The following is a 22423-nucleotide window of genomic DNA, read 5'->3' on the forward strand; positions in this document are numbered from 1 at the left end:
TTGCTTAACTCAATGGATTACTTCGTGTTTGAAAATTCTTTTAATGTTGTTATTAATTATATAATATATAAAGATGTTTTCTCCAGTTACTTTCAGTATGCTTAATTATGAAGCTATTTTGCAAAAACTATAATAAAAATTAGGTGATGCATAAAATAATGCAGATTAATTAACAATGATTTACGATATACAGGGTGATTATAAATAAGGTTCTGATTTTTAAAAAAAACTAAAAAAAAACAGTTGTCAGAATGACTTGAAAATTGACATGAATATTCCTGAAGAAATGGAATTTTATTTGGTAAAGGGGAAAAAAATACAAAAATACTTAAAAATGTAAAATTAATGATATAATCTAACACGTGGGAAATTTGCTCGCAGAATGGAAACGCTAGCCAATCGTGGCAAAATGATACCTTAATTATAGCATTGCACAATTTCATAATTCATGGAAACATCACAAAAAAATGAAGTAATTCAACAAATAACTACAACTTACTCAAGAAATGTTAAATATGTTGTCCACCGTGTTCTGGCTGGCTATAAGGTGAAAGCACAAAAATTCTTGTTCAACAACAGATCAGAGTATGACATGGTCATGATGTGGATGCACTTGCAATTCACCTTGATTAAACCAAACACGCCCCCACATTAATATTCCTGAAAAACTTCTAACATATAAGGGATGTGCTGGAGATTGCAATTCACCAAAGTTTGCAATCTGACCACTGTTCATAACATTTTGAGGTACCCCCCCCCCCCCCACAGCCAGAAGTTGCAAGGGTTAAGTTGCATCCTGTTATTGTCAAAATTGGTCTTCTGGAGCTGATTTGCTGGTATTGCAATGTGCATCTTGATAGAAGTTGTTCTATCCACACACTCATGCTGTGGAAATGCCGAAATGATGTGGTTGCACGAAATAGATTGTACTGCTGACCAAGTACAGCATCATTTACTTGCACATTTTGCACAAGAAACTTCCATTGTTTCAGGAGTATTCATGCAAATTTTCAAGTCATTCTGACCAGTACTTGTAGTTTTAGAATCAAAACCTTAATTATAATCACCTATATATAGCTGATTATTTTTCATAAATCTGTTACTACTATACAGTAGAACCGAGATTAACTGGGCTTAATGGTGAAGGTATTAAAAAAAACTTTAATATTAAGATTGAGATATACAGTAGATGTGCTACTTCTTATGGGAAAGAACATGAGAATGTTTGAGGTAATGTAACTACTAGTGTGTACACTGGTCTTTGTCCTTTAAGGACAGCTGGTGTCTCTATTGGATTATTGGACCACCTGCCCCTAACATGATGATGTCACTACTGTTGCTGCTTCTTTGTGAAGGGAAAAAGAAACCTTGTGAGATAATACACCACTACATTTAGATGTAAACTGAAGAGCCAAAAAAACTGGTACAGGCATGCGTATGCAAATAAAGAGATATGGAACCAATCAGAGTACGGCGCTGCGGTCGGCAACACCTATATAACACAACAAGTGTCTGGCATAATTGTTAGATCGGTTACTGCTGCTACAATGGCAGGTTATCGAGATTTAAGTGAGTTTGAACGTGGTGTTATAGTCGGCGCAAGAGAGATGGGACATAGTATCTCCGAGGTAGCGATGAAATTTGGATTTTCACGTACGACCATTTCACGAGTGTGCCGTCAATATCGGGAAACCGGTAAAAAATTGAATCTACGACATCGCTGCGGCCGGAAAAATATCATGCAAGAACGGGACCAACAAAGACTTACGAGAATCATTAAACGTGGCAGACGTGCAACCCTTCCGCAAATTGCTGCAGATTTCAATGCTGGGCCATCAACAAGTGTCAGCGTGCGAACCATTCAACGAAACATCATCTATATGGGCTTTCGGTGCCGAAGGCCCATTCGTGTACCCTTGATGACTGCACGACACAAAGCTTTACGCCTCGCCTTTGCCCAACAACACCGACATCGGACTGTTGAGGACTGGAAACACGTTGCCTGGTCTGATGAGTCTCGGTTCCAATTGCTTCGATCTGATGGACGTGTATGGGTATGGAGGCAACCTCATGAATCCATGGAGCCTACATGTCAACAGGGGACTATTCAAGCTGGTGGAGCCTCTGTGATGATATGGGGTGTGTGCAGTTGGCGTGATATGTGACCCCTGATACGTCTAGATACGACTCTGACAGGTGACAGGTACGTAAGCATCCTGTCTGATCACCTGCACCCATTCATGTCCATTGTGCATTCCGACGGACTTGGAGAATTTCAGCAGGACAATGTGACACCCCACACGTCCAGAATTGCTACAAAGTGGCTCCAGGAACACTCTTCTGACTTTAGACACTTCCGCTGGCCACCTAAATATCGGAACATAATTCATGAACATTATTGAACATATCTGGGATGCCTTGCAGCGTGCCGTTCAGAAGAGATCTCCACCCCCTCTTACTCCTGTGGATTTATGAACAGCCCTGCAGGATTCATGGTGTCAATTACCTCCAGCACTCCCGGTAACACTCCGGATCCAAAACAGGACCTGGATTGTAACGTCACAACCTCGGCTGAGTGATACATTACGGCTTGTACTTCTAGGAGACTTTGGTTCTACCTGTGGGTTGTATGGAATGCAGTTGGATGGGATGAAACAACTCCTGAGTAGTATATATTTTTTGCTTATAGAATTATCTTCCTTGCTACACACAGTTCAGACATTACAAGACACCATAAATGGGTAAAATTGAAAGAGAATTGTTTTCATTTATTTTTAAACAATTTATCTGATGTTTAAAAGTCTGTAGTATATATACAGGGTGTTGCCCCCCCCCCCGCAACAAACTCAGCGGGAGGGGGGGGGGATATTAGGCAACAAGAGCCACAAAAATAGCCATAGAGCATGGTATCACAAACCATGTTTAGTTACTACTTAGTTACTACTTAGTTACTACAATCTACTTTCAGAAATTTAACTGTGCTGCACAGACTATTATAATCAAGCTGTCAAGTAAATGATTTTTGTACTTATTTTACTTTTTTGTACTTATTATACTTTTTTACACCACAGGCTATGTTGTGATTATGCTATGAAATCATGGTTCGCACATCCTTACAAACTCCTTAAAAACTCCTAACTTTTCATTTCCCTCTGGAAGGGCCCTTATAACTCCTTACGTTTTGCAGCCACGCCTGAAAAAGTCCCTTTTTTTTTAGTTAGTGAAAATCTCAAAAATAGATGTTGAAGGGACATGGAAAGAGGCTGTTAGCCTCCAAGCTCCACAGTCCTCAATCCATTAGACTTCTTTTTTGGGTACACCTTAAATCACTTGTGTATAGTACAGCTGCAAAGAAAGAGGATCTCGTAGCACAGATCAGCATCGCTGCGGCAGATATTGCTAGCACATCCGGTATCTTTGAGCACATCCAAGAATCGTTATTTCATCGCTGTTGGCTGTGCAATGACCTTCGCGGCTGCAACTTAGAGCAACTCCTGCAATAATTTCTCTTCACCTACTTTCAGAAATTTAACTGTGCTGCACAGACTATTATAATCAAGCTGTCAAGTAAATGATTTTTGTACTTATTTTACTTTTTTGTACTTATTATACTTTTTTACACCACAGGCTATGTTGTGATTATGCTATGAAATCATGGTTCGCACATCCTTACAAACTCCTTAAAAACTCCTAACTTTTCATTTCCCTCTGGAAGGGCCCTTATAACTCCTTACGTTTTGCAGCCACGCCTGAAAAAGTCCCTTTTTTTTTCTCTGAAAGGATGATCTTTCTTAGAATAGGCATTCCCCATGGTGATGAATAGCATTGCCTAGAAAAATAAGAGGAAGCTTCCCCCGAATATAAAGAGGAAGAAAAGAGAAAAAAAAACGCTCTCTCCCTTTGTAATAGGAAATGTGAAAGTAGGGGATGGGATTGGAACATCCAATGGTTGTGCATACCTGCCAACCGTTACAATTTTGTCGTATTTAGTAAATTAATACGATTATACGCTTTTGCTTCTAAAAATGTGATTTTTTACCGAATCGCTAGTTTTGACGTGTTTTCCTGCCTATGTTGCAAACTGGTCAGCATTGGAAATCGATTGTCCGTAGAACGACATCACTCCGCTGAACCAGTAGCCGAAAATTCCAGGAAATATCTAGGAAGTTGTGCTGGAAGTGTGTGTGTGCGTGCCTAGAGTTGCTGCAAATATAAATAATTTTGTAAGAAAAATCTTTGTCGGCTGTGGTTTTTATTTTGAATAATTGTAGGGGGAATGAATATCACTTTTAGAATTTTTAGAATTTATGTGATGCTGTTACGAGTTATATTTTTGACTAATACTTGAAAGTTTTAGAACACTTTGGTGACAACAGAAAGCATTCATGTGGATTGATTATTTTATGAATTCTTATGATGCTGGGTAACAAATCAAAACTTGTAATTTTAGAACCACTTCTACATCTATATTTTTGAGAAGAGGGAAAGTTTGTTTGCAAATTAAAAATAAATTTCATATGTGCCCCGCCCTTTTTTTTGCTGTAAAACTTGTAAGTTATGAAGTTTGCCATGACTCCTTAAAAACAGCTTGAAACTCCTTAAAAAGTCCTTAAAAACTCCTTACTTTTCATTTTGAAAATTTTGTATGAACCCTGGAAATAAATCATGGGTGGAGATATGGGCCCCTCCCCCCAAGCGTCGAACATGGAGTCGGCTGATCTAATGTATATATGTATAGACATCATCATTGTGGCCCCCCCCCCCCAGCAATAATGACACTCCTCCTGTCTATCTCCGCCTATGAAATAAATGTTTTCCTACTAATTATTGGCTTTTTTGTCCCAATTGAAATCACACCCTTCATTAGTTTTTGCGATTGTCACCAACTAAATGTGGTTTGCAATACCATGTTCTACATCAGTTTTTGTTTCTCTTGATGCCTAATATCACCCTCTGAGTTTGTTGCTACTTCAAGGCAATGTCCTGTATAACTATTGAAATACTTCAATTGAATTTTTTTAAAATTTTGAATTAGGGATATTTTTTTATTTAATTAGTGATCTTATTTTTTACTTATTTTTATTTTAGTGATGAGGTAGTTTCACCTGGCAGTTGTCCACAATACATGCCAAACTTTGAGCATCCAAGCCATGCTTTGCTTAAAGAAAAAGGGTTCACTCCAGTTGCTTACCATAAATTTCATGATCGATGCCTTAAAGAGAGGAAAGTGCTTGGAATTGGTTGTTCTCAAGAAATGAATACACTGTTTAGATTTTGGTCTTTTTTTTTGAGGGATCACTTCAATCGTAAGATGTATGATGAATTTAGAAAATTGGCGATTGCAGATGCTGAAGCAACTTACAGGTCAGTTGGCAACTTTCTTATTGAGCTATAAGTAAGTAAAATATATTTTTTTTTTTAGTTGAATTCCACTCCCCTCCTTTTTTTTCCAAAAACCCGCTGTCCTTTCTAGAATTTTTCCTGACTTAGGGTACTTCTACTTGTGAAAGATATTGTTTTTATGAACACATGGTTTCTATTAGTCCTGGACTGAACAGAGCACCAACCTCTCAGTCTGAGCATTGGTAGAAAATCTGTCTTTAATTATCTATAAATTGTAGGTATCTGTTTAGGATGTACTTATGTGCACATAAAATGACTGTGGTGCCTCTAAAATGAATGAAATTGCAAATGAATTAATAGTTAAATTCTCTGAGGGCCTGTTCCCTTATAGCCAAGAACAAAGTTCTTTTTTTCATTCATTGGAAAAGGCAAGGTGAAGTCCTGAAATTCACCTTTTATCATGGTGTACCCACAGCACCTCTTAGGGATAGGCCTCCATACGCTGTTCGTGGTGACACACGAGTAGCCCATGGCATTGGAAAGAATTTTCAGGCAATTGCAAACAGTAGTGTTTGAAAAGACCGGTCAAGAAATATTTAAAACTGGGAAAAATGTTACGCAGTTTTATACAAATGAATACAAATACCACAGCAGGCAAAATACCCTATGAGATTGCTGAGAAAATATAGATGGCAATTATAACTAAAATACAACAACCTAAAATTAGAGCAGTAATTCAAAAAAAATAATACACACTAAAATAAAACTCATAAAAACTAATTATTGATGAAATAAAATACACTGCCCATAGAAAATTATGGCTGTCTTCTCTTAAGTATGGATGGCTTCTCGATTCACCCCATTATAAACATGTTTATAATGGAGGTGTCAATTATTTTAAATGGGTCAATTGCGGTAGAATTCAAGACTTTTGGGGTAAGCTGTTTCACTTTTTCACAACCCTATTAGAAAAAATTTCTTTGGACACCACAACCTGAAGGTCCCTTACCAATCAATACTGGTGTCCCTTTCTTGAAGTAGTTGATTGACAGTGTATTAATAATTCATGCATGGTTCGTACGGTCCTTAGGAAAAAAAGTTAATTTTCAAGGCCTTGAAAGTCTGAAAATCCACAAGTCCTTGAAAAATATTTTTTTTTGAAATTCTGCAAGGGTCTTACCTGGAAAAAAATCATTTTCAAGTCCTTGAAAAAAAAAAGTTTTCCAAAATAGTTTTTTAATACTTCATAAGTGACGTTATTGAAAGTGCAAAGTACAGGGAAAAAGCTTTAGCAGCCAATAACCCTGGATAATTGGATTTAAAGCACATTTTTTTCCATTATTCTTATGGTAATGTATATCCTGTGATCGTATGTAGAAGCATTTGGAGTCCTTGAAAGTAATTAAACTTTTGTTCTTATTTTTTTCTGGAGGACTTTCAATAGAAAGAAGAAAAAGATCAATATCTTTTAAAAAAGTTTCATATTTTTGCAGAAATAATTTGTCTTTCGGTCCTTAAGTGAGTGGAGCTAACTCTGATTAGCGTTAACAAAACATTGGTTTTTTTAAAGAGTGATGTGAAGCGCTTATACAAGGTTCTTGAAAGGAAAAAAAAAATGAGTGAAAAGTATATTTTTAATACCATATATACTCGTGTATAAGCCGACTCGTATATAAGCCGACCCCCCTACTGCAGGACCAGCAAAACCATAATAAATTGAAAACCCGTGTATAAGCCGACCCCAAAAAATCTGTGCATTTCAGAGAAAAAAAATTCTTATATTTCCATGCAAAATGAATAGCTTACGGAAATTTACAACAGAAAACGATTCAAACTTTTTAAACTGTTTCTTCTGAGTCTCCAAGCTCATCGTAATCCATCAAATCATCATAGAGGGTGCAGCATCGCCCCTATGAAGGGTACGCTGTCATCGCCATTGTCACTTTCAAAGAGGATATCATCTTCAGTTCCGTCCATCGCATTGCTGATGCAACAATTTTTGAAGGATCGGATGATAATTTCGGTGGAGACAGAATTCCACGCCTCATGTACCCATTGGCACACTAGGCCAATGTCAGGTTTCTTCAAGGCACCACCTTTTGTGGTTTCTTTATCATCGGAACTCATCCATTCGATCCACAAATTCGTCAAACAGTCTTTGAAAGGCTTGTTGATGCTGACATGTAAAGGGTGTACAATCAACGTTAGCCCACCTGGTATCAAAGTCAATGATGTTTTGTTTTCGATTTCTTTGCCTCGGCTTTGACATTTTCGGGAGTTTGAACATATCCCATACTAATAACGCCGGTTTCTCGAACACTGCTACAAAAATGACTACAGATTGCGCGGGGTCGATATTTTCTCATCAAAAACTGACCCGAGTATAAGCCGACCCCCCCCCCCCCCCCACTTGAGGAACGAATTTTTCCACAAAAAAACTCGGCTTATACACGAGTATATACGGTAACTTGTGGCTGAAAAATCCCTGCTATCAAGATTGGTTGCTGAGTATGCCAGAAAAAAATGCTGCCAAATGCAAGCTGTGCTTCATAATCATCAATATCGTTTCAATGGGAGAATTGGTGCTGCAATCCTATATCAAAAGTAAGAAGCATTGCGATTTTGTGAAAATCAGGCAATAATCTTCGAATTTATTGCTCAAGAAACTTCCTGCCGTGAATGATTCTATCAAGCCTGAAGGTGACACTGTTGAAAACAAAATAAGTGTTTCAAATGGAAATGGTATTGGAGGTCATTTATTGCAGTTGAAGTTGTGAATGCAGAAATTATATGGACACTACATTTTATAAAAAAAACCATCATTCGTGCAAATAATATAAAGTCTGGGGAAGGGAGCTGTAGATAATATGCAGTGGCCTATAAATCATTCTTAGAAATGTATTAGAATATGAATTATTATAAATACTGAGAATGTGTTTTTAGTGTATAATTTATGAATTATCAGCAAGAAATTAAGAGTAATTTGTATTTTTTTTTTTTTTTTTTTTTTTTTTTTTTTTTTTTTTTTTTTTTCGGAAACATTTTCCATGGGGGAAATTAGTCATAAACCTCTGTGATCTCTTAATGATTTACACAGTGCGGGTTTTTTCTATGATAAAAACATGCACCTTGCTTGTCTGAATTTTTTTATTTTATTTCAATGTTGACGTTAAAATTTGAAGATGTGTTAGTATGCAATGAATTCGCTGTATGATATACATTGCACATAATGTGAAATAAAATATGTAGAAATATAATCTCAAAGTTTCAATCAAAATTAAACGTGCATATTATTCATGTGAAAAATATGCGTTTGAAAAAAGAATCCTTGAATTTTTAAAGTTTACCTGGAAAAGTTCTTGAATAGTCATTGAATTTTTTTTCTTTGAAAGAGTACAAACCATGTCATGGTTCATCCTATCCATCCCATTCAAAATTTCAAACACTTCGATCATATCTCCCCAATGGGTTCCGTTCACAATCCCGACAGACGAAATCCCGACAAGTCACAATCCCGACAGACGAAATCCCGACAGGTCAAAATCCCGACAGGGTCGAAATCCCGACAGGTCAAAATCCCGACAGGGTCGAAATCCCGACAGGGTCGAAATCCCGACAGGTCAAAATCCCGACACGGTCGAAATCCCGACAGGTCAAAATCCCGACAGGGTCGAAATCCCGACAAGTCAAAATCCCGACACGGTCGAAATCCCGACACTGTCCAATTTAAAAATTCAATTTCGCCGTATAAGCCGCACTTCGTGATTTCTGTCGGGATTTGAATTTCTCGCGGTGAGGGGCGTGCGGCCGCCGATGAGAATGATAAATTGCGATCAAATAAATTTTTCAAATTTTAATTTCGCCGTATAAGCCGCACTTCGCGATTTCTGTCGGGATTTGAATTTCTCGCGATGAAGGGCGTTGGGGTGACGATGAGAATGATAAATTGCTATCAAATAAATTTTCAAATTTCAATTTCGCCGTATAAGCCGCACTTCGTGATTTCTGTCGGGATTTGAATTTCTTGCGGCAAGGGGCGTTGGGGTGACGATGAGAATGATGAATTGCGATGAAATACATTTTTAAAATTTTAATTTCGCCGTATAAGCCGCATTTCGCGATTTCTGTCGGGATTTGAATTTCTTGCGGCAAGGGGCGTTGGGGTGACGATGAGAATGATAAATTGCGATGAAATAAATTTTTCAAATTTTAATTTTGCCGTATAAACCGCACTTCGCGATTTCTGTCGGGATTTGAATTTCTTGCGGCAAGGGGCGTTGGGGTGACGATGAGAATGATAAATTGCGATGAAATAAATTTTTCAAATTTTAATTTTGCCGTATAAGCCGCACTTCGCGATTTCTGTCGGGATTTGAATTTCTCGCGACGAGGGGCGTTGGGGCGCCGATGAGAATGATAAATTGCGATGAAATAAATTTTTCAAATTTTAATTTTGCCGTATAAGCCGCGGTTCGGGATTTGAATTTCTTGCGGTGAGGGGCGTGGGGGCGCCGATGAGAATGATAAATTGTGATCAAATAAATTTTCAAATTTTAATTTCGCCGTATAAGCCGCACTTCGTGATTCCAGAGGCCTGAGTTAGGTCCGACCGTTCATCGCATACAAGTTCCAAGGAAAAATTGATATTCTTTGCCTTTGTAGTCTAGTGGGCTCACCCAGAAAGCTCGAGAACGTGGGTTTGATTCCTAGCAAGAGCACAGGTGAATTTTTCCTTCCTAACTTCATCTCTCATCAGCCAACCGTTGAAACCTTCGTATAGATAGCGGAAAGTGATATCATCCTCGGAAAATACAGTGTGTGTGGCTCAAAACAAAAAAATCTAAATTTTTCTTTGATTTCCCGTCCTTTAACTTCCAATTTGAAAGTTGTTGCATTGTCTCTCCTGATGCCAACAGAAAAATTGCATGTTTCTCAGTGCAATATTCGCTAAGATATTTGAATTCGAAAACTGGAGAAAAGTTATGAAAAGACAGCAAAAACTAATCGACAACGCTCCTTCCCCAAATTTATGCTGTCCTTTCCACCTTTCCTTCGAATTTTGAATTCAAATATCTCGGCGAACATTGTACTTGTCAACTTAGATTTTTTTTGTTGGTCTCAGGAGATACGGTGCAGTCACTTTATAATTAGAAGTTTTAAAAATTTATATTTTTTTATTTTGTTACACACTGTGTTTTCACTCTCAAAACTGGTACAGGGTAATTTTTGAACGCCTTTTGAGCATTTTTTCAAACTGAAATCATCTCTACCACGGATGGTTGAGAAGACAATGGCCGTACTAACTCTTAAAGGACACCCTGTATGCAACTACACTACCACACAATTTGCATACTCTCTTCAAAGCCTTAAGACCAACTTAGAGATAGAATTTTAAGAAATTTTTTTGGGAGTCTCAACAGTATAAAATAAAACTATTGACAGAATTTTATGTTTATAGCTTCGTAGTGAGAAGGGGGGAATTGGGGATCCGGTCCCTTCGAAATGAGAGAAAATGATTGAAATAAGGTAAAACATGGCCAAATATATTATTTGACCACCTTGTCCCCCCCCCCCCCCCGCATGGAATTTCTAGATACGGGCCTGACCTTCAGTGGTTGCGGCTCGGCGATGAATCAGTGAATTAAGCTGTCAAGACATGTAATTTTATACATATGAATAAAAATATTTATCTACTATTACATTGCTTTCGAAAACCTTGAAAATTTTAAATTAAGATCTTCATGAAACGGTCTAACTTTGTGCAATATCATTTGACATTTTAAGTCTATTTGAAACTTGAGCGAGAAAGAATTTCGAAAAATTCTCAAAGAAAATAATAAGGAACAGCAGTGTTTGTGGAGGATAGAAAAATCGATAAATGCCAGAAAAAGGCAACCCTGAATCCTTTGCTTTTCGCCAAGTTGGAAAAGTAAATGAATTTCCAAATTATTGATCTCCATTGATCATGGTATGCGCCACAAACCACTTGCAGCGACAAACGGAAATCCCGACAGAAATCGCGAAGTGCGGCTTATACGGCGAAATTAAAGTTAGAAAATTTATTTGATAGCAATTCATCATTCTCATCGTCGCCCCAACGCCCTTAATCGCGAGAAAGTCAAATCCCGACAGAAATCACGAAGTGCGGCTTATACGGCGAAATTAAAATTTGAAAATTTTATTTGATCGCAATTCATCATTCTCATCGTCGCCCCAACGCCCTTAATCGCGAGAAAGTCAAATCCCGACAGAAATCGCGAAGTGCGGCTTATACGGCGAAATTAAAATTTGAAAATTTATTTGATAGCAATTTATCATTCTCATCGTCACCCCAACGCCCTTCATCGCGAGAAATTCAAATCCCGACAAAAATCGCGAAGTGCGGCTTATACGGCGAAATTGAAATTTTAAAATTTATTTGATAGCAATTTATCATTCTCATCGTCACCCCAACGCCCCTTGCCGCAAGAAATTCAAATCCCGACAGAAATCGCGAAGTGCGGCTTATACGGCGAAATTAAAATTTGAAAAATTTATTTCATCGCAATTTATCATTCTCATCGTCACCCCAACGCCACTTGCCGTAAGAAATTCAAATCCCGACAGAAATCGCGAAGTGCGGCTTATACGGCGAAATTAAAATTTAAAAAATTTATTTGATTGCAATTTATCATTCTCATCGTCACCCCAACGCCCCTTGCCGCAAGAAATTCAAATCCCGACAGAAATCGCGAAGTGCGGCTTATACGGCGAAATTAAAATTTGAAAAATTTATTTCATCGCAATTTATCATTCTCATCGTCACCCCAAGGCCCCTTGCCGCAAGAAATTCAAATCCCGACAGAAATCGCGAAGTGCGGCTTATACGGCGAAATTAAAATTTGAAAAATTTATTTCATCGCAATTTATCATTCTCATCGTCACCCCAACGCCCCTTGCCGTAAGAAATTCAAATCCCGACAGAAATCGCGAAGTGCGGCTTATACGGCGAAATTAAAATTTAAAAAATTTATTTGATCGCAATTTATCATTCTCATCGGCGCCCCAACGCCCCTTGCCGTAAGAAATTCAAATCCCGACAGAAATCGCGAAGTGCGGCTTATACGGCGAAATTGAATTTTTAAATTCGACCGTGTCGGGATTTTGACCGTGTCGGGATTTTGACCGTGTCGGGAATTTGACCTGTCGGGATTTCGACCGTGTCGGGATTTTGACCTGTCGGGATTTCGACCCTGTCGGAATTCTGACCGTGTCGGGATTTTGACTTGTCGGGATTTCGACCCTGTCGGGATTTTGACCTGTCGGGATTTCGTCTGTCGGGATTATGACCCACACCCCTCCCCAATACCTGTGTTCTTCCGATGTAAACATATTTATAAAATGAAGTCCTTCATAGCTTAAGCCCAGTGTACCAACAAGAGTGCGCATGGCTTTTTTCTGCACCTTCTTAACCACGTCTATGCCCTTCTGTAGGTATGATCTTCAAAATCTTACGGCATATTCCATTTGCAGGACTAAGTCCCTGAAAGAATGAAACCAGGTATTTTTTTAGTTTTTTTGACCACCGCTGAACAATGTTTAGAAAACCTAAGGCGTCAACAAGAATCCTCAAATCAGTGGTCTTTTTTACATTCAAAATATTATTACCATTTAACTCGTTAGTGAATTGTGTGTTCGAACCAAAATGAGTGATCATGTGAATGATCACACTTGTCAATGCTGAAACTCGTGCTCTATCCATTTGCCCATGCTGTGACCATATTGAAGTTAATCTGGAGCAACCCCCATCAGCTTCACGTCTGTGAATTTGCCAACAATCCCATTGATATCCTGATCAAGTTTAGCTTTAAAAAATGAAAAAGTATAAGGCTAAGAACACTTGTGACACCTGTTCAATTAGAAAAATCCATGTTTATTACAATTCGCTGTGATCTATCTGGCAACAGAGATTCTATCCAGTTCAAGTTGCCCCCAATGCCAGGCTCATGCAAACACTTTGATAGTTAACTATGTTAAACCCTATCAAATGCCTTTTGGAAAGCTAGGTATACAGTGTCAATGTTTTTGCCTCTGCTCAAAGACTTAAATCTTCTTTCTATGATCATTTGACTGATTTGAGAGAAGATTCCAAGTATCTTTAAATTTTTTTGAAATTAAACTTTGCTTGGAATAAAAATTATCTTTTTCTTTTTTTCTTAAATATATTTAAGTGACGTAATATTTCTTTAGAAAAGTGACATACATTTTCTACATATAAAAGCAACGCAGGATGACAGTTTTCCTAACTTTAAATAAAAATCTTCATAACTTTAACATTAATTTACAGTCCATTGTGCAAAATAGAATCCTTAAAAGATAAAAATAGTTTTAAAAGTTTTAATTTTCTTTTTCCTCCTGTACATTTGGTTTTGATTTGTTTCAAGTGAAAAATTAACTCATTTTTGCTTTTACAATAATTAAAGTATTTATAGCATGTTTTACTAGATTTTTCATTGCATCAGAAGGTTGATGTTCTGAACAATTTACTGATGTGAATTTTGTTTTTAAATAACACCCGTTTTCAAATTTGTGGCAAGGGAATGATAGTTTCTTAGACAAAAAAAAAAATTTCTTTGTACTTATCAGATATCTGTTGAAAAATAATAGTATAATTAAAATAATACACAATTGGATTTTGGAATTTCCCATCTGGGAAACGAACTTCCTCTGTCATGATTTTATAAAGGAATTTTCATAGTCATTTAGTGCAAAGTGTTCAGTACCATACTGTTCGTACAAATCATGCATTTTTTTGAATTTCGAATAGAAATAATAGCAAATTTTGACAATTATCCAGTGATGGAAGTTAGAACTGGTAAGACAGGGATTGATGTATTTAATTGTCATCTGTCTCAATGGTATTATACTGAAACACCTTAAATCTTGTTCATTTTGATTAACTTCTAAATTTATTTTTCTACAATTATAACATCTATTTCCCCATAATTTCCAGAATTAATTTTGATAATCTCTATACTTTGTAATTGCAATTTTCACTTTCAAAAATATATTGAAATTGGGATGTTGTGATCTGAATTTTCCAAACCTACGTTCTAGCACATCAGTTTGGATTTTTCCACTTAGAAATTACTTTTTTTGAAGTTTAGCCTTGCACTATAAAAACAAGCAGTAGTTGCTGCCAAGTCATTTTATTAACTGACTTCACTACAATATTGCCACCCTTGAAATCAAAATATTGCTTTAAATGAGTATCATTTAACATTATAAAGACAACTGCATGTGTCATGTTTTTCCAAGTTTTTGAAAAGTTTTTTTAGCACAAGAAGGATACAACCTTCTTGGCACTGACTTGTAATCGGATAAAAAAAATTTTAGATTAAAAGTTATTTTGGTGCCCAGAAAGACAAATAGTGCTTTAATAAATGCAAATAATATCTAAAAACATCCAAATTTCATTTTTGTATGTTAAAATGATTAATGGGTATCAAAATTTTTTTAATTATCAGAATAAGGAAAGAAATTTCAATCGAGCAGTATAAAAAGAGTAAAACTTTTCATAATAGAACTTGGAGCAACAAGTCTTATTGAACGATTGCCTTGCACTAATTTTTTTCATGTTGACTTTTTTGCTAGAACTTCAAAGACAAAATTATTTAATTTAATGACAGAAAATTAACGCACTCTGGGTCCATTTTTGTGATTTCGTTCTTCCATTACAGATGAAAACACTGCATCCAAATGGCATACTGAATGAACACCATAACTCTTCCGCTAGAGTTATCTCATTGCTGAGATCTCTTCCAGCCCATCTTTGTGGCAGAGCTAAATGGCATACTGTGATATAATTTTGAAACATAATAACATGATTTTGATTAATAAAATTTCTTTGCACATGCTATTACAGGGTGTTCATAATTAAAGAACTCTGGTTTCGACTGTAGGCAGCTTTAAAATAGTCATCAGAAAATTGTGAAATTTTGTATAAGATTTAATGAAAGGATGGGAATTTCTTTCAGTAAAAAAAATTAGTTCCAAATATCGCCACAAAAGGGTGTTTCATTAATGAATTACATATTCCACCACATTTTTTACTTGTTTAATTTTTATTACAGCAAAACATGTTCCACATTGGGGATGGGGGCAGATAGCGATTTGGCTGATGTTTTGGCTTAATATCAATTTTTTTTAAATTCATCACAATTATAAATAAAATTGATGTTTTTAATAAAATTTTTATCCTTGCTGAATCAATTTTTTTTATTTCTTGTTATAATTTTACATCTAATTAAAAGAAAATGCCAACCATTATTTGCTCTCAACTAGTGATGCATCATTAAATGTATGACGTATTTTGTTATTTCTCTTCTTTAGATGTTTTTGTCCCTTTTTGCTTCTTTCAGTAGCTCAACACTTATCTTGTCTAGGTACATCCTTCAGTTAGTGAACTTGTGTAATTTATGCTCACTTCTACCTTATTGCAGTAGGATTCTATTTTCAGTTTTGTTTTCCTTATAATAGAAATTCTCTCTCACCTGACATAACCTCTTTCATGTACATTAACAATAAAATATAATAAATTTTCTTTCTCTTAATTTATGGGGAAAAGTCCAATTGATATAATTTTTTTAAAATTAATTTGTTGTGCTTAGATTTATGCAGATATTCCGCCAAATACCTAAGCATTATTTGGCAGAACCAACTATTCAGCAAAAGGGCAGAATACTGAATGGCAGCTGAATCTCATCTCTATTCCCCATGATGACTGTCTTTAAGATTAGTGGTAAAATTCTTGGGTTGTCATGACATACCAGATGTTTCAAATGCCCCAAAGCCAAAAATCACATGGTTTAAGGTCTGGGGATCAGGAAGGCCACACATTAGTAACATGCTGGCTGATGACATGTTCTTGTGTAAAATGTCATTTAAGAACGTTCTTTAAACGCACCCTGCAATAAGTGAAGCTCCACCCCATCTTGCATAAAGATTATGCGTGCAAGTATGTCCAGCGAACTTGTGTGCAGGTTTTCAAAGTACTACACCAGAGATGCCACTGTACTTTAATTTACCTGGGACCCAGGGTATTAAAAAAATGTGTGTCCTTTTTGAGTGAAAGTGGGGTCCCTCTTGAAAAAAAAATTATCTTGAAAAAGGTATGCCCCCCCCCTTCCCCATAATTCACTGGTATCTCTATGAATTTTTTTCCAGCATGCCCCATGTTTTTCATCACCTGCTTATATCTATGTTACTTATATCTTCGTTGAGACAGCAGCGGGTCATGTTCTGGGTAGGAGGAGGAAGCGCTGGCATCTCTGTGAATCAAATGATTCATTTCTAAAAACATGTTCTCTACAAAGGTTCATTTACTTTCATTGTGTATTAGTAGGAAAAGCTTTCAAAGAAGTCCATTAATGAGAATTTGACATATGAAATGTGTAGCACATATAACAAATCTAAACCAAATATACAGTTGATCCCGCTTATAACGTCCCCATTTAGAACATTTTTCCACTTTGTACAATAGATTTTCATGGTCCTGACTTTAATTCTTATTAAGATTTCCTGTTTGAAGTGTTTTCCTGCTTACATTTTTTTATGACAGTTTTTTGAAAATCGCTATAAGTAGGATCCACTGTAATTAAAAGTTAGAGGCACACATTTATATATTTACTAATAAATCAATCTATAAATTCCCTTTTGATTGATTTTTCATTTCTTTAAAAAAAATCTTAGCTCTTTCAATAATATCTTCTGATTTAAATTTAAAAAGCAAATGAGATTTTTTCTCACAGTACACTCTCAGACACATCTTCCGATTCTCTCTATTCATATGAGCAAGGATTTCATAATTATCCTTGTGAAGCAATTTCCTGGTAGAATGATTTTATTTTCCCTCCCTGTTGGTCCACCACTAGGATCTGTCACCATTTAACTGCCACATATTTTCACATCTGAATATAGGAGCTATGTCAGATTTGTGTTTGTGAAACTCAAGTTAGTTTGCGTGTATGTGTCCAGCATTTGGCGTGTTTTGTGTTCAGTAGGTAGTGCCATCTATCTAGTGCTGCAACCAGATACTTTCTCAAATGGGGCAAGCACATATTTTGGCACCCGTATGATGTAGAAGAAGCAGTTATAAAGGGGGAATTCGGCACCCCCTCTAGTCCAGAGCTCATGGAGTGGGAGTGAACTAGACCCGCCTGCTTCCCCCCACCCTAGTTGTGGCCCTGAATCTATCCTTCAAATTGGTTTTTCATGTATTTGAAATTTAATGTATAAATATTTGTGTGATTTTCGTGGTGAACAGAGCTTTTCTCAAAGGAATAGCCAAACCCGGATTTTCATCAAAGGCAAAATCGGGGGGTATGGAGGTCCCCCCTCACCCCAAGAAAATGGAAAATATTTTGAAGAAAATTAAAATATTGGAGAAAATAGTCTTTTATACTATGTTAATTTAAAATTCTTTTTGAGCATTAATGATCCACAATTACTGAAGAAAAAATCCTGCCCCTTCTAAAGCCGATTCTGCGTATCACACCATGATTAACGGTGACTAGCACATAGTAGCTATATGACAAAACTGAATATTCAAGGTAGAGTTTTTACAAATTTGTTTTTTTTAATGATCTTGGAAAATGTTTCGCACTTTGAACAGGCGTTCCAAATCCTTTAGGATTTTTTAAAAATGTGCATTCGCAATCTTATAAGAACAAGGTGAATTTACGCCGTATAGACCGTTGTCTTCGAATGCTGGCAGATATCCGCGAAAGTACAGTGATTTCTGATATGTAACTGGAGGGGAGAGAATCCGTAGGGGAGTAAAAACTCAGGAATTCTCTTTGAAAATTCTGTACATGGCCCAAAAAATGAATTAAAATTCAGAATTTTTAAAAAATCGCACAATTAGTGAAAATTCAGTGTATCAATGAAAATTCAGAAATTAATGAATCCCATAATGAATTCCGAATTTAAAAATAACTCCTGAATGAATTAAAAGTTAGAGCTAATGAAAAGTCAGAACTAATGAAATAACAATATATAATAAAAATTCAGAAAAATAAAATAATTCAGGAATGAAAAGAAATAATTGATAATACAGTGTCTATGTAAATAACATTAATATACATATTTAAAAATATTTCGTAAGAGAATGCAAACACCATCAAAATTACTGTTTAATTTTTAATAAACCCCCTACCGAATACAAAGAATTGTGCATTTGTGACACAAAATTCTGTGGCTCAACAGCAGTGCCTATGAGTGCGCATGTACACGTGATTAGTGTAGTGTCACCTTGTGTCTCAATTTGCGCTGTCCTTTTGATTTCCTTTGGCTTTAAAACAGCGCTGCCCAGTGTCGTGTTGTGAACGTGGCTCAATTTGCACGCTGTCTAAGGGAAACTAAATATCTTCAACAACCCGCGTGTTTATTACTACAATACAGTGTGGTATACGAAGTAGTAAAACCACTTTTTCAAGGTCATGCGCGATTGTGATAAGACTGTGAAAACAAGGAAAAAAGTTGGAGGTTTTTCTCTCTACTTTTTTCATCTTGGAACTAGGAAAGGATGCGTCTCAGAGGACGCGTGAACTAAATTTTTATGCATCTTTTCCTGAAATTTTGGGTATTATACATTATAGCGCATCAATGGCATCTGCTACACCTTCTGGTGACAGTATTTAGAACTAATTTTTTTCCACTGAAAAAAGTCCACAGTCCACATCACTTTATTAAGTCATCCATAAAATTTCATAAGTTTTTGATGACTGATTTTGGCTCTAGGCAGCTTTGAGATGAGGTTCTTTAATTATAGGTATCCTGTATTATATCATTGTAAGCGCTTGAGTGGTGCTGTAGTAAAATCTTGTACCACTAAGGTCTTTGTCAGGGTCTACGTGTTTGATCCGGAGAAGAACATTAAAAAAGTTCTTTACCTACAGAGCCTGGGGGTTACCATCGACAGATGGTACTGTAGTGACCTCTAGTTCAACTTTTACCCATGGTGGCAAAATGTCACGCTTCACATTTTCCCCTTAAAAAAGGATTGTTACCTAACAATGCAAAAGGCGAAAAAAAAAAGTTTTTCAGAGTAGATGACAAGAGACCATGTGTGTGAGGTGTTATAAATTTCTTTGTGTCTGCTTAACCAGTCAAGTGGCAATGACGAATATATGGGTCATAATGTTTCCAATCCTTGAGTGGTGATGACGAATATATGGCATAGCTGCCAAGTCTCCCGAATTTTAGCTTCATCGCTCGACCTCCCGAAAAGTTCTTAAATCTCCCGAAATTCCCTTTTTAAGGAAATTTTACAAACCCTCTGATAGTAACAAGAAAGTTGTTTGTCTTATCGTGCAGGGAAATGGCTTAGCAGCCAATAGTCCTGGATAATAATTGAAGATTATAGTGACGCGCATATGGTCAAAATTTCTTTTGTTGAAGTTACGTACGTGCGATATAACAAAGCACGAATAATGATAAGCAAAAACATATTTAATCAATTTTAAAGTTACTTATTCCGATGAATATCCTTTCATCAAACGTTCCAGAAAAGGGCAGACTTTTCCTTTTTGTACAAGTTGTGTTACGGACATAAACATCGGTCATGGAAAGACTGCCATCATCACTCATGTGAAATGAAAAAAAAAAACCATCAAGCAAGTGTCACAAAAAATCAGTGTTCTTCAAAAATTGACGGTGTTTTCCTTCATCTTCCGGTAACTTTGGGGTCATTCGCGCAGAATGTTTGTTCACAGCATTTCTGATTGAACACAATATTTATTTTTATATTATTGAAGTTTTGGCCTCCAATTTCACTTGTTTTTTGCGTAGGAATTTTATTCCCAAGGGTTTAACTTCCATGTGTGTAAAATCCCTATTTTAATTTGACTTCAGTTTTTGAGTAGGGATCTTATTCCCTACGCTTTGACTTTTATGTTTGGAAAATCCCTATTGTATTTATTAGGGAGTGGTTTTAGCATAAAATACGGGTTTGCGCGAAAATCTCCCGAATTTTCATTTTCAAAAGTTGGCAGCTATGATATGGGTCAAACTTTTTCCAATCCTTGAGCGGTGGTGACGCATATATGGGTCATGGAAGACCTGTTCTTCCCCCTTGACCTATTGTAGCTTGACTGACACCTTCAACGCCTCCTAATCCTTCAAATGAATGAAGCGCTCGGTTGAACAGTACAATGAATTGGTTATAGACCATCACAATAAATACCGTCTGTACAGAATAAGGTGTGGCTTTTTTACTGGTATCTTGAAAGTAAGAATGCTAGATTGTTAAAATGGAATTAGGGAGGGGTGGTACAGAGAAAGAGAGAGAAACTGTTTATCTTTCCAAGGAGAGGAACTGTTTTTTCCACACTTATATTCACAACATGTGAAGCTGTACATCAAAAATTTTCTCAAAAATATTGGGTTTTTTTTTTCATTTTAATTTTTCAGTGAAATCTCAATATAACTATATCCTCGGGACCATGAAAAATATCGTTTTAGAAGGATTGTTGCTATATTGAGAGGTAGTACTTTAATATTAGGCTATAGGCATTGCTAAATAAGACTAAAAAATATCGTTGTAGTAGGATTTATCGTTGTATCAGTGTCATTGTAACGAGATTTCACTGTATATAAACACATAAATAAACGTATGCAATCTACTAAAATCCAACAAAAAGTTTATTGACTGGAAGATGAAATTAAAATTAAATTTTTTTCAGAATTTATTATTTTTTTTTTAGAATTTTTTCCAAGTTATACGTATATAGATTTAACTTGAGACTTGCATAATATTTCGTGCTATTTGTTAATACACAATGGCTGTATTTTTTTTTACATGTTTTAATTATATTTTAAAAATTTTTTAAATACAGTAAAACCCCGCTACAACGATAAATCCTTCAACAATGATATTTTTTCAAGTTTTGTGCGGAAATGTCACTACTCTAATGTTAAATTGCTGCCTCTCGATATAACGATAACCAATATACAACGATATTTCTTTCTTGGTCTGAATAAATAAATAAATATATATATATATATATACACACACACACACACACACACACACACACACACACACACACATAATAGCAGGGCCGCAACTAGGGACCAGGGGTGTAAGTCGATTGCGCCGAAGATAAACGGTTTATAGGTCGATTGTGCTCACCCCGAATTCCAAACAACCCGATTTCCAGACTCAGCGCAATCGATCTGTTGGGGGAACACAAACACTCCCATTGTCGGTGCAATCGACCGAGCCCTGGGAGCAGGTGGGTCTCGTGCCCTGGGTGCTGGACCAGAGGGGGGCACAAATTTCATTCTCAAACCTTACCTTCAACATTACAAGGGGGCGCCAAAATACGCACTTGTCCCGGGTGACCAAGCATCTAGTTGCGACCCTGCATAATAGTGGCGAAGCCTGAAATTGGGCAGTTTGCCCAGCCAATGTCCAAATTTTGTGCTTTGACCGGCCCCATGTATCGATTTAGGGTCATCACCACGTTGGCATAGTGTTTGGTGATAATTGTGGCTATTTATAATTATGGCTAGCGACAGCAACTCTAACGATAAAAGAGATCGATATACCGATCAGAAACGCTCAGAAAGACCGTATCAGAAAGACTTTTTTTCTCTTTTGAAAGCAATAATAGCTATGTCCATTGCAGCCTACCAAAAAAAACTAAATTTTATAAAGAAATAGCTCGTACGCGGTTTACGTCAAAACCAAGACTTTCTTTATTTGAAAACGTATGTGATGTGGCCTTTTTGAAACATTGTGCTGCATGTTTAATTTGTCTTCGAAAGCAAAATCTACTGTTTTATCTGACATCTTAATTTCCTGAATTTTTTCTTTTTTATGTGAAATTTGAAAAAAAAAAATCTTAGAGATGTCGGTTTGTCAAAAATAATATTGAAATTGACATGTTTTCTGAGCAGCGTCAAGGCATGAAACGATTCCCCCAAATACAGAATGTTTCGTTGGCGTATGAAAAGGGGAGAAGGGGGTTTGGGGTTCAAGCTTTGGCCGAGATTACAGCGTTATTTTTCAGTAAAAACTTCACTCCCCCCCCCCTTC

The 22423-nt window shown here is 36.5% G+C and overlaps 1 protein-coding gene across 3 annotated transcripts in view; it reads left to right on the top strand.

The window, feature by feature from the left end:
* LOC149084801 (la-related protein 1-like) overlaps positions 1-22423 on the top strand; it is a 232126-nt gene that overhangs the window by 144902 nt on the left and 64801 nt on the right. For all 3 annotated transcript variants that reach the window (XM_089232541.1, XM_089232542.1, XM_089232543.1), the window contains one exon: positions 5089-5364. In XM_089232541.1, coding sequence (XP_089088667.1) covers positions 5089-5364 — 276 coding nt within the window. The remainder of the gene's footprint in view (positions 1-5088; positions 5365-22423) is intronic.

Source organism: Pholcus phalangioides, unplaced genomic scaffold (genome assembly GCF_987345545.1).
Source record: "Pholcus phalangioides strain wild (caught in Gottingen) unplaced genomic scaffold, Ppha-v1.0 ptg000007l_1, whole genome shotgun sequence".
Taxonomy (NCBI): Eukaryota; Metazoa; Arthropoda; class Arachnida; order Araneae; family Pholcidae; genus Pholcus; species Pholcus phalangioides.